The sequence below is a fragment of the Plectropomus leopardus genome, chromosome 11 (genome assembly GCF_008729295.1).
Source record: "Plectropomus leopardus isolate mb chromosome 11, YSFRI_Pleo_2.0, whole genome shotgun sequence".
Taxonomy (NCBI): Eukaryota; Metazoa; Chordata; class Actinopteri; order Perciformes; family Serranidae; genus Plectropomus; species Plectropomus leopardus.
This window is the reverse complement of record NC_056473.1, coordinates 17,025,088-17,038,316: the sequence shown is the minus strand read 5'-3', so window position 1 is coordinate 17,038,316 and position 13,229 is coordinate 17,025,088. Positions and strand designations below refer to the sequence as shown.

General features: G+C 41.4%; 1 protein-coding gene across 1 annotated transcript in view; it reads left to right on the top strand.

Annotated features, from left to right (window-relative positions):
- asz1 (ankyrin repeat, SAM and basic leucine zipper domain containing 1) overlaps window positions 1-12,838 on the top strand; it is a 31,265-nt gene extending 18,427 nt beyond the window's left edge. Inside the window, exons 8-13 of the mRNA XM_042496920.1 lie at window positions 1,028-1,100; window positions 2,329-2,385; window positions 4,015-4,127; window positions 7,485-7,590; window positions 8,432-8,545; window positions 12,674-12,838. Of these exons, the coding sequence (XP_042352854.1) occupies window positions 1,028-1,100; window positions 2,329-2,385; window positions 4,015-4,127; window positions 7,485-7,590; window positions 8,432-8,545; window positions 12,674-12,838 (628 nt within the window). The remainder of the gene's footprint in view (window positions 1-1,027; window positions 1,101-2,328; window positions 2,386-4,014; window positions 4,128-7,484; window positions 7,591-8,431; window positions 8,546-12,673) is intronic.
- The last annotated feature ends 391 nt before the right edge of the window (window positions 12,839-13,229 follow it).

The window sequence follows — 13,229 nt, the reverse complement described above, 5'->3', positions numbered from 1 at the left end:
TCATTTTGTTCATTGTAATAAAGTTACTATACTTTCTAATACTATCTAAGAGAAGACAGTGCTCAAGTGTGAATTTGTATGAAGTGAATGTAAATTGGAACAGCAGGACAAGACAACAAGTACAAAGAACTAAACTGTCTGTGCATGACGATGAACAGTTTTTTGAGTCTCGGATGGTCTACAGTTTTGTGAACATGAGAGAGACAGTTAATTGAGAGGAAATTGAACCACATAACTGAATTCATTCACTTCTGCTTTACACCCAAAGCAGCGTCCAACACGTTACTGCAGCTTGTGTGTTTGTCGCCCCCTGTTGGATTTTCTGTGTACTGCCTGTGTGGCAGGTGTTGTTGAGCAATTGGTCAACCAGACATAAACAATAATAAACCTTCTATACTAGTGTTTAGTCCATTCAGGCACAGCTGGGCAGTGTCCACTGGCCAAAAGCATTTTATTCAAGCATGTCTGGTAACAGAACTTACAGCCTGAAAGTATTCTAGCTGTCTCCCTTCATGCACAAAGATTTTAAAACCCAAGTAATGTATTTGATATATTTTGAATGTTGTGGCAGGGGAGCCTCGTTTGTAAAGCTCATCTTGTCAACAGTTACTCTGATGTGTCTGAACTCAGTGAAATGTCGGTTGTACCCATGTGTTCCCCAAAAGAGAGAGATTTTTTTTTTGTTTGTTTGTTTTATCCAACCCCTGCTACAGGGAGGTCACAGGTTCAATTAAGGAACACTGGAGTTAGTAGGGATGTAATTCATTGCTCAAGGACTCTTCGGTAATGTAGATTTCTACTGCTGTGAGGTATTAAACTAAGCCTTGCAATTAGAGAATGATTTACGTTTTCAGAATTCTGTAACTCAGCTTTTGAACAATTAGCATTTTTACATGCACTAGACAGAGGTGTGTCTGTGTGTGACAGTGTTAGTGCGGTTCTATTGCCAGCTGGTTCATACTTGGAAGACTTTGGAAAAAGCATTTTTAAGTTCTTAACACTTAAGGGTGAACTTTCTGCCCTTCAGTGTATCCAAGCTTGATGACATTGAGCTCCTCCTACACGGCCTCGATCTTGGCTACCTAACTGACGTCATGACTGTAAGTGATAATTGCATGCTGGAATAAAATTTCAATGTATATATATATTTTTTTTAATCAAGTGTATGTTTTTGTATGCAGACTACCTGTTTCTATTGTGAGAGCTTTCTGTTATTTTACCTACGATAGCCTATTAGGACCAGTGTAGGTTAACAATATTTTTGAGTTGGGGTATGGGGGAAATATTCAGAGAAAAAAACTCAAATTTCAAAGATTTGAGTCATAAATTTAACAGAAAAATAAAAAGAATATTCTCTGAGATTACAGTGGTCAGTGTATTGGGAAAAAACCCTCAAATTTACAAGAAAAAAATTCCCTGAGATAACAAAGCCATAAAAATGCAAGGGGTAAAAACTGAAATTCTCTGAGATTAAAGTGGCAAGTTTATGGGGAAAAAAAAGTTTTTTTTTTGTTTGTTTGTATATTTGATTGGCTTTTTCTAGTATAAAGTATAGGGGGCTATAAGTATGAAACATATAGGCCCTAATTTGAAATAAGTCATCCGCTGCAGCATCTGGGGAGTGATAGAGCCAATCTTGCAAAGTAAAGCAATGTAGGTTCATGACCAAAAACAGTTTGTTTTTTTTTGTTTTGTTTTTTTAAATGATTTTTTCCCTCTGAAATGTTTCACTCTAATCTTTGAGAATTTTCTTGTAAATAAACCACTCTAATTTCAGATAACAGCCCCAGATTTTTTTCTCATAATTTATTAATTTAATTCTGAGTTTGTGTCTAAATAATTACCCTCTCCCCTGACTCTGTAATTTTATTTTTTTTAATTTATTTTAAATACAAAGGCTCTGATATGCCACCATACTTATCTTACTGGTGCCAAGATAATGATCTGAAATAATGTGCTGTTACACTCAGTACAATACAGCATGAGATCTATGGGTGAGAAACAGTGATCCTGAAAGTGTTGCTCTGTTGGCATAAAGAGTTCTTTACGCTGTAGAACATGTTATGAGATGACTAGTTGACATATTTTACTTGGTGCTTCATAATGGATCTAATGCGCAGGATTGGCTTGGCCCCAAATTAAACTGAGGGTCAGCTCAAGTTTTAGGCTGTATCTGATATGTGAGGACCGAGTTTGATGGGTGCAGGTAGATTGTAAGCGGATGGCAAAGCTTCATGCAGGTACATCTGTTTCAGCTGTAGAAGTTTTGATTTGGTAAATGCTGAGTGATGTTTTCTCTTTTTTCCCCCTACATACACACATGCACAGGAAAATGACATCACCTGGAGCTACCTGTTGACCATGGAGAAGGAGGACCTGGAAAAGGTAGAGGATGACTTTAACATCTGTTTGTCTGTCAGCTCTTTTGCTCACTGCCAGCCTTTGGGGTGAACCAGAAAAAGACGAGGGTAGATGCTGATGTCACCGCTGTGAAAGGACACAAGTTCAGAGAAAGAAGATGGTGAAAGATTATATTACATTTCTATAAACTCTTTCATAAGAGATAAATAAATATATAAAGAGTGCATCGAGTGCACAAGACCAAGCCCACATTTGAGTCATTATTCCAAATTTAATGTTAATGCAGGGTAAACAGAAACCTGCATAAGGCAAAAAAAGGAAGAATTTATAGAAAATACATCCTCCTCCTGCAGCTACCTCTGTTGGCATATGCAGTAACCCAGTGGTTCCCATACACTGATTTATGTAAACTTATTTAATTGTAGAGGTGCATGCAGCTAATTCTTTTAGCCCCTCCCTGCCTCACTTCCTCTCTTTCTGTTTAGCAGACAATAAATGAGACAAGACCTAGCCTTTGTCCTCCCCTTTGGTCCTTCACCTTGTACTCTGCGGCTGTGGGCTGCTTGGCTGAGAGGAATGAGAACAGCCGCTCCGAAAGCTTCAGTTGGCAGCTGTAGTGGTTTGAATTCATCTGGCACAAACGGCCAGTGCTGGGGGTCACACAGACTTGTGGCCAGCAGCAGCCCAGGGTCTCTCCTGTGTAACAGCAGCAACAGAAAGTTTTCTGATCTAGCAGTGAGTTGGGCAGTCCAGTCCCCCAGAGCCGGGGTTTATGTTGACTGGATTCGAGATGCTGCAGCTGCTGACTGGGGGTCAATCTCCAGAGCTGCTGCCCACTTTCCTCCCGGCGAGGTGGTCTGTAGCAGGAGTAAGGGGGAGAACACACTGTGATTCAAGGCTCAAGTTTATGTTAGCTGCATAAACATGAAATTGAAGCCCCAGCTGTGAGCCTTTAGCTCTGGTTAGCAGAAAGTTACACTATTAGCAACATGCTCTCTCCATCCCTGAAACACTTTTGCTGATATTAACCCTTGTTTTGTTTGTCAGACTCTGTTAAACTCTCATTTTGATAAATCACAGGCTAGACTTTATAACGCTTGAAAACAGGCAACAGGAGGAGCAGAAGTCCAGTTTTCTCTTAGTCCACTTGAGTTACAAAAAACTCACATTTTGTAATGCCCAAAGATGCCAAAATTAAGTTTCCTGCCCCAGCTTTAAATTCCAGTCCAGATGCTTGTCAAACATAAAACATACTTTATGGTGAATTTTAGACAAATATGTATAAAATTACACCTCTTTATCAAGAATTTTTAATTTGGCAAAGTGATGTAGTGATAGAAAGGCCTCTGGTCTAATCTCAAAGTCATTAAAGAATAATGTAGCTTCTTAGAGCAAGCAACTGAAGAATCCAGGTATACGTGTCACAGTCTGATGATCTGAACCATAGACTGTATATAAAGATGAACAACAATTACATCACCATCGTAAGATGGCAACGCCCTTATCTAGGATATTTTAACCTCACTAAAGCATAGTAGGGGGAAGTGGGGGGGGGGTGTTATCCTTCTTTATAAACAATCTGTGATCAGAACATATGACAACAGATGAAATTTGAATCAACAAGAAGGATGAATACTTTTTCTCATTTGTCAGGTTGGTATCAAAGACCCTGAGGTCCAGCAGAAGGTGCTGAGTGCCGTGCGACAGATGCACCTGGACAAAGTGGACATAGACACGATCGGCCTACCGGGAGCCGCAGACAGCGGGTAGGATATCACATCTTAATGCCAAGCAGGCCTCTGGCAGTCAACAGTGGTGTGATTAGGTTTGGAAGGCATGTTTACTTTAAAAACCACCAAAAAATGCCAAAAAGTTTATAAGAAAATAAAATCTTTTTTTTTTTTAAATCACCAAAAAATTAAAAAGAAAAGAAAATCGCTGAACACTGCAAAGTTGTGTTCCCCTCCCTTAAGCCAAAATAAAACTTAAGTCCCTCCCCAGTGCTTAAAAAGTTGCTTGACATGCCCTTCCCTTTTCTCAGCAGCCCCTGCCCTACCATAAGTAAGAAACAGTCCCTAATAATGATAAAAAGCCACAGATCCAATATTCTGGCCATACTTGAACTTGGCTAAATGTACTCAGTTTGATTCCACCACTTTTAATACATGCTATTTTTCCAACTTTAGTCAATAAATGTTTAATGAGAGCAATTGTATTCTGTTCCCACTTCATACTGAATTACTAACAACTAATAGTATTTTTATCATCACAATTCAGAATTTAAGTTTAAAAAAAGTTAAGGTGCCAGAGTGCTTAAAAAACATAACAATAGAGCTTTTTCATTAAAAAGGAGGACCACCCCCCAGACGCCCATACACAGGTCCCAGCTAAGCCCCCAGTGTCCTCAAATCCTAAACACGCCCCTGGCAGTCAACACCTGCACTTAACTGAACAGTATCCCAAAATAAGGACTATAGACCTTCAGAAGGCTCCCGAACAACTTCTGGGAAAACTTTGAATTACTTTGAGCATTACTTTTGTTTTCAGGAAGGCAGTAATACAAGATTAAAATGACTAATAAGCTAATCAAAGGCTTTATTCTCTTTGCTTTACCTTTCCTATCGACAGTCCACACATTGCAGAAAATGGTTGTAGACTGTGGTGTCTGACAGACAATTTGTCAAAAGATGTTTGAGAGTCCTTACAATATTTGAAAATCTTTGTATCAGTCTGCTAGAGATGTCCGATAAGCTATCGGTTGCAAAAAAAGTGTTGCACAAACACTCTGCTCAAAGCCAAAAACAAAGTTGACTATAGTAGCAAAAATTTAAACACTTGTCAGCCAAACACCTTAAGCCCTCCCCCACAGCCGGCCCTCCTCCATCTCCCCGTAATGCTCCATCTGTCCTCCTCCACTGGAAGTCGTCCATTAACCCCATGAGCATCTCACTGTCTCAGCTTCATATCCTCCTCCCCCTATCTCCGTAGCCGAACCCTGAGCCAGGCCCTAATGGTTTAAGCGGAGCTGTAATGATTTGTAAGGTGAGAGGCGATGGGAGGTTGCAATGAGCAAAGGAGAGTCAGTGGCAGGGGCCAAACAAAGCCATCGCACCGCACCCCATCACTTCATGAATCCTCAGCAGAACTGGGCTCGCTAGGTGCACTCTTCTTCACCTGCCGGATGAGAGACAGTTTAATAGAGAGATGGGAAGGTTAATGAGAGGGATAGATGGTTTCGTCAGGGCCAGACCTCATTAAAAGCTCCTTCAGGATGCTTATTTCATGCTGGAAAATAGAAAATAGTAGATAGTTAATTGTAAAGATGACATTAATTCATGTTTTCCCATCTAAATGACAGTATGCAGCAATACAATGTAGTGGCAGGGCCTGAACCCGTAGAGCCTGATCAGACCAAGCCTGAAGGACTTACAGGGCTGCTACATTTTTCCTGAATCTCAGGGCATGTTGGGGTCTTGTAATCCTAGCGGGCCATGTTCAAAGCCTCCATTGCAAAAAGCTTGTGGTTCCCATCAGGGCAGAAACACAAGAGCAGCGATACTTAACCTACGTTCCACGGGCCCCTGATAGGATGCCCCAACCATCTAATTTGCAATGTAAATAAAGTGATTCACACCGGGAATTGTTTTTGTACTTTTAGTATACATAAGGTGCCAGTGAGCTGTTGTGTCAGTGCAGCTGAAGATGTTGCTATCAGTAGGATCTAACATGTCTTCCTCTTCTTGGAACAAAATGATAAACAGTCAAGAGCGCCAGTCCTCCAACTCGTAAAACGTGCAAGGCGTAGACCATCGGTGCGCCGTCACCAAAAACACCAATACATCCAGCATTGATGCCATATTTTCCTGATATGTTGTATACGACACAATTGTCAGTTTTTTTTATATTTAGCGCTATCCACTTGGGATTGGATGGTCCATGACACATTTTAAAACCAAGTGTAAGCAGGGTCAAAGATTCCCTTCGCTGATTTTCATTGAAAAAATCTGAAGGCACATTAGCCAGTTTGCAGAAGCTCTTCTGGCCTCACTGGAGCGACTTTGAGCGGGTAATATGGTGCTTCATAGCTGAGTGTGAGGCTTTTGGATGAGTCAGCACCTCCAGGGCCATGAAGTTATTCTGTGCACGTGCATCAAGACGGAGACCCCTTGGCAGACAAGATAGACTTACATAGGTCTTGCTCGGAGATTACCTAGCACCACACTGTCACCTCCAAAGAAGGTGACATGACTGAAATATTGCTGGTCCGGATCTGCCAGAGAAAATGTCTGTAGTGAAAGTAAATGTGCATCACTCTCCCCACAGCAGCTACCATTGAGCAAGGCACTTGTCACTGTATGCTGCTGGAAAAGGTCAAGTATGCCAAGATGGCTATACCTGGATAAAAAAAGTACACAACAAAGTGGCACACATGCATTCTCTAACAGCATTCCCACGTATCAGAAAGTTCTTTGCATCTACAGACCCTTCAACGATCTTCCCACCAGGGGCCCATCATCACTCTACTTCCTAGATAAACTAACAGCAAGGAGAAGGGAGGTGAGGGTGCAGCACAGACTGACTGACAGTGTTTACTCGCCCCTCTGACAGAGTGTGAGGAGGGCCGGGACGGCTGGCTGCCCAGTCCCCTCACTAAGGGAAATGTACCATTAAGATAAGAGCTATCAATATCTCGCAGGACCAGGGGATGGGAAGAGAGGTTGATGAATATAAATAACCATCATTTAAGGTGGATGTTTTCAGGGAGGGATGACAGCATGGGGTTAGCATGGGGAGGAGGTGGGGAGACAGCTTGGCCACCTGCTCAGTTTTCTGTGGTTTGGTGAGGTGGTCTCCAGGAAAATGCATGGAGAATTTTAACACCGAGTTTGGTCCAAACTATCAATCTGTCTGCCCTGTCATTGTTTGGCATCCTCAGCAGGCCTTGCCTTGTTTTTCTATGTGGACGCCCTCTTAGGGTTCACTTTCTAAAAAGGTAAATCTACTGAGCGCTAATATTTTCTGGTGATCAGCTAAGCAATCCAATATCTTCTGAAACATAAATATAAATGTATGTTTTTTATGGTTTAATATATCCTGCTCCCTAAGTTCCTCATGTTTTGCAGGAGCGAGGAACTGCTCAACTTCCTGTTAAGTGTGAAGCAACAGTGCTGCTACCTTACAGAGGTGACGCAGGACGTAATCAACCGTTTTCCCCGCCACGCCTCTCAGGTACATGTCGTCTGTCTGTTACCGGTCAGGTGTCGACACACTGAATAACAGTTCATAACGACTTGCTCTGGCAAAAAAAAGAGAAAAGAAGAGGAAGAATGTGTTACAGATATACAAGTGCTCACCTTGAATTACAGAAAACATATTTCAGTGTCTCCGCACCAGCGATAGTCAAGGCAGGAGACAATGTATGTAAGTACATATGTATGTCTGGCACATTCTTTGAATGCAATATCTCAAGAAGGCCTTGAGGGAATTTCTTCAAATTTGACACAAATATTCACTTTCGACTCAACGGTGAGCTGATTAGATTTTGGTGGTCATAGGTCAAAGGTCAAGGTCCCTGTGAGCATGTCTGTCTCATTTTTGTGAATGCAAAATCTCAAGAAACCCTTGAGGTTTTTTTGTCTTATTTGAATTGGTACAAATGTTCACTTGGATGCAACAATAAGCTGAGTAGAATTTGGTGTTCAAAGTCAAGTCACTGTAAACTTGCATGATTAAGCAGAATGTTTTGGACGTTTTTAATATACTCTATGTTGCATTGGCTATCATTTTGGATTTTGATAAAATCTCAAAACATGTTTAATGTTACATAAAATGTGCTCCTTGTTTCTAAATTTAAAAGGTGCCATCCCATCATAATGGGGGTGGCCAGTCTGATTTCAGGGCTGGCCGGGGCCCCCCCAGGCCACTCCTTACATATGCTCCTGCTTGATAAAGTAATGGAAACTGGGTAAAATAATATGGAAAAGGTTTGGAAATTGATTGGTAAATGCCTGCCATCCAGTGATATTTAGAAACTAGAACTTGGTCTCTGTCTCTCCGGTCCTCCATGTAGCTGGTCCTCTCATTGGACCCAAAGAAGGAGGCCCTGGCTGTCTGCAACCAGCTGGTGGTCCAGAGTAAAGACTTGGAGAAGGAATTGTCCTGCCTCCGCAGTCTGCTATGCCAGGTCAACACACACATACACACACATTGCTGTGTTCACACCAAAGCAGTGTTTCATTTTTCAAATTTAATTTTAAAAACCATACCTACAATCTTGTTTTACTGAATAAATCCCTAAAATTATTGTGAGAAGCACAAACCACATCACATTGGGTTTTTTGGGGGGGTGGGGGGTGGGGGTTTAATCTTTGCAGTGATTTATCGAATTAAATGGCAGGCACCTACACAACCCACCCCACACAAGCCCACAGCCTTTACTGTAGACATCTCTTTAAGTAAGAAACAGCTCTCATGTCATAACAAAAAAGAAGTTGCTCAAAGATGGGATATTTTGTACTTAGACAGTATCCAAAAGTATGGAATTTGATTGTAGTCATTTGGAGGTCAAGGCAAATACAAAAAAAAAGAAAAGAGAATATGGAAAAATATTTGTGTTTCCAGACTATTGCCTCTTTACATGACTAAAATCCTAGAAATTTCCTAAAATTCTAGAAACATGCTAAAATCTTAGAAATGTTGTAAAATCCTAAAAAAAAAAAAAAAAAAAAATCAGAGAAAAATAAAACAAAACAGGAGAAACATGCTAAAATCATAGAAGTGTCCTATGGTCCTAGAAACATGTGTGGGGCTGCTGTGTAAATGAAGTAAATGAAGCTGAAAAATAGATGTTTAATAGTGACTAGAAATAAAAGTACAAAATAAGTGAATTTAAAAAACATGAGAAGTGAACATAAATTAAAATACATCTTTTAAAATACTCATGTACTATAGTTTATTTTTGTATCCGTCAACATAGACACTGACTCTGATATATCTGTGGTAAACTGACAGTATCAGTCATACAAGGAATCTAAATTCCTTCCTTGCTGTTATTCTGATATCTTTTCTCTTACTACCTGGGATTAAAATCAACATGAACAGAACATAGTGTGTGTTAGATGTTGGTGTATATAAATTCTGGCGAGCTCCAACAGGTATGTGCGGGAGTTCTTACATGTGTGCACCTGACTCTGTGAGTGTGTGTGTGTGTGTGTGTGTGTGTGTGTGTGTGTGTGTGTGTGTTTGCATTTGTATTCCAAGAGGAGAGAGTCGTTCCTGACAGGGCAGAATCCTCACAGCCCATAAGTCAGCACCGCTGTGACATCGACCTGTCAGCGCACAGACGATGAGGCGGAGGGATGAGAGGGGGCTGATGAGAAGGCGAGGGTAGGGGGGCGGAGGGAAGCAAGGAGAGGACGCAGGTTTGGCGAGGTGAGGGAGTTTAGAGGGGAGAAAGAGAGGGGCGGGGGTATGGGGTGAGCAAAGGAGGTGGGTTCGAGGTGTGTGTGTCTATGTTGATAGTGTAGGTGGGTATTTGTGTGTGTGTTGATAGCGTTAGTTTGGGTGGGGGTTCCTCGGTTGTGTCAGACAAGAATCCGACAGCCAATGGAGTCCATTTGGATCCATTGGCTCCCAGCCCGCGGACCATAAACACACAAAATCCAATCTATGGAAGCCTGTTTCCTGAATTACATCACTGCATATACTGGAGCTCTTACTGCTACACAGTGGTGGATTTTGACACAGCTTTGAAAACAAATCTTTTTTTCTTGCACTTAAGTAAAAGTAAAAGCAGGACGACTATGGAAATGGAGAGGATTCTCTTTACTGCCATCTAGTGTTGACTTAGATGCTGTGTGAGTAAACAAATGAGAGACCAGCTGTTTGCTTTCAAAAAGTTAAATAAACTTTTTACTTTACTTTTCCAGGAGACCAAGAGGAAATCCCTCATTATCCAGCCTCTAACAGAGCTTATGGTGGTCATCAATTAACTTGCACAATAAAGTCGAATATGTAAACTTGAGTGCCACAAGAAATATGTAATTAGGAGATGTGCAAAGATAAGAGGAGGGCATGACTGTAGTCAAAGTATGTGGTTTAAAGATGCATTATCTAAGTTCCAGCCACCCAGTCTGACCAAAAGGGGGAGGGGTATTTCACCCCTTAAATGTCAGTCTACTACCGTGTCCATATAACCGCATTTTACAGTCATAAATATGGGCATCTTATAAGAAACAGCAGCGCAAGAGTTCCCACAGTCATGGAAAACCTGGAATAGTCATGGATTTTCACAATCTGATATTCCAGGCCTGGAAAAGTCATGTAATTAGGAACAGTCATCAAAAGTTTTGGAAAAGTCATGGAATTTTTGTTGTGTGTAGTGAAATTAATTGTTACAATACTCTTCCATGGACAACCTTCGATGTAATACCACAAACATAACCAGCTATTGGATCAGAAAAAGGTGCTGTTTAGTTTTCATACAATTATTATCATTTTTAGTGTGTTTGCCATACATCTGTGTTTCTGTGATACGTTGTGAATGGTCATTAAATGTTATAATGGGTCCTTGAAAAATCAGGGAAAAGCTTTGAAATTTTGTCCATGAAAATGTAGGGGAACCCTGACAATCATTTTCATTAGTCATGTAAACAGTTACTTTGTTGGAATATTCTGTTTTTCAGAAAAAGGGCAGAAAGCAGACCATTTTCTGTATGTAAACATTCTCGTTGTCATACCAACAGCACTATCCACCCTCGGCAAAATACGGCATATCAGAGTTCCGCTGGCTCTTGGGGCTGTTGCTCGAACTACAAGCTGTACTTCCGCATTTTCGTATTTCCCGCCAACCATGCTGCTGCAACCACGAGTAGAGTGCTGATCAAAAGACACACCCACCCCTCTTCTCTGTCTCTCAAACTTGGGCCAAAATGTGATCAAACGGTAAAGCTAGGCAGTGCTGATATGAGATCCAGCTGGCTGCCATTGTGTTTAAAGGTCAAGGTCACATTACATCACCCACCAGCGGGAGTATTTATTGGTCCGCTGCACCCTGGTAGTTTTAGGTGTTGAACAAAAGTGAATGCCACAGTCCTTTTTTTCTGTCTTTCTTTTCTGGTCACTCAGCACCAATTTTGAAAGTATCTGCATATTTGTACCACAAAAACAGCCAACTTTTATGCAAGGACTTTCTTTACATGGATGAATACTTTAAGGGTGAGCCAGTTTGAGTGACCGGTATTCTGCCGATAGTGTCCTCAGCCTTCAGTCAGATTATGAGTCACATCCATCCCTCGCTCCTCAGCCTCTTGTACAAATATGGTCACTTCTGGCTCCAAAAAAAACAAGATGGCGGAGACCGAAATGCTGAACTCGAGGCTTCAAAAACGGCAGTCAACAAACCAATGGGTGATGCCTCAGTAGTTATGTCCATTATAATAAAGTCAATGGTCGGCACCCTAACTCCTAGGCCACCAGGATGCCGCTGTATCCTGCAGTTACAGTTGATACCAGTGGTGAACCAGAGTCATGGCAAAAATGTTCAGTGTCTTCTAAACAATCCACATTTTGCCAATAAATGGCTGAATTTCAGTAAAACTTCAGCGATGGACATGGAAGTTGTTTATTTGCTGTTTCTTTAGAACATACTCAACACATAGATCAACAGTAGAGATGTTGTTTATGTTGATGTTTCCTGTGGGAATAACTGCCTTCCCGGCACTAACTACAAAAATATCCTTTTTGATGATGTCAAAATTCAGGAAGTTGTAGGTTCACTGCCAAACAGCAAATTCACGAGTCATATTTACTGGAAGAAAGCTGAACTTGAACTCATTTTATCTTCAGACGTTCTCACATGACTGGGATTCGTTGTGACACTGTGTCACCCTCTGACTTAAGAGTTTGTGAACAGCGTTATTCCTCCGTGAATTGACCGTGACTGAGAGACCCGACTCTCCACTCGGTTAATGAATCCTTGAGGATTTGGCACAGGAAGTTTTGGTGACTCAGGTTTGCGAGTCACGCTGTGGTGGTGCAGCGGGACCAGACATGCCCTCACCCTCAAAATGACTGAGCTGGTCTCTGTTTGATTCCCACCAAATACTGACTGAGCTAATATTTCCTTCCCAGGCAAGGTTTAACTGGCCTGAAACTGCCTGACCAGTAAACTGTTATAATCCAGACTGGATTAGGGTAAAACGACCCTTTTACTTCCTGCACCAGGTCACATTGCTCTAACCACAGGATTCAGTGTGTGCTTCCACATTAATGTGTGTGTTTCTCATGCGTACCTCTCCTTCTCCTCCTACAGATGGACGAGGCCAAAAATTGTCAGATTCCTCCACCTGGTTCCCACAGCAACCGGAGGATGTGGTCCCTGAGCAGGGTCACGCTGAGTGCACTCGCAGGTGCCTTCCTCTTCCTCCTCTACAAAGCGTCCAGTGGAAAGGGGTCCCTGCAGGGACAGTTGTGTTAATCGGTTAGTCAATGAGCTCGTCATATTTTGTTTGTGATGACAGTAGGTGATAAACTCGGTTACGGAATATGTTTTAGGACGGTGTTTGACAAGATGGCATTGACATTTATGCAGCTCTGACTCTTGCTTTCTACTTTTCTCCGTCTTGTCTTTGAGTTATGTTCTGAATCCTGTTTTCATGTTTTAAGGATTTAAGTGAAAATTAAAGTTTCTTATGAGGAACAATTTCTTGCAAAGTCAAAAAGTTAGAATGCTTTCTTTTTTCAGTGCCTGCAAACACAAACTGAACCCTAATCTAGATAATATGTAACATGATAACTCTCAGGTCTTTGAATTATTTATTTAATGACATACTTCAACATGCTTATTCACTTTCTTTCCCAGAGTGAGA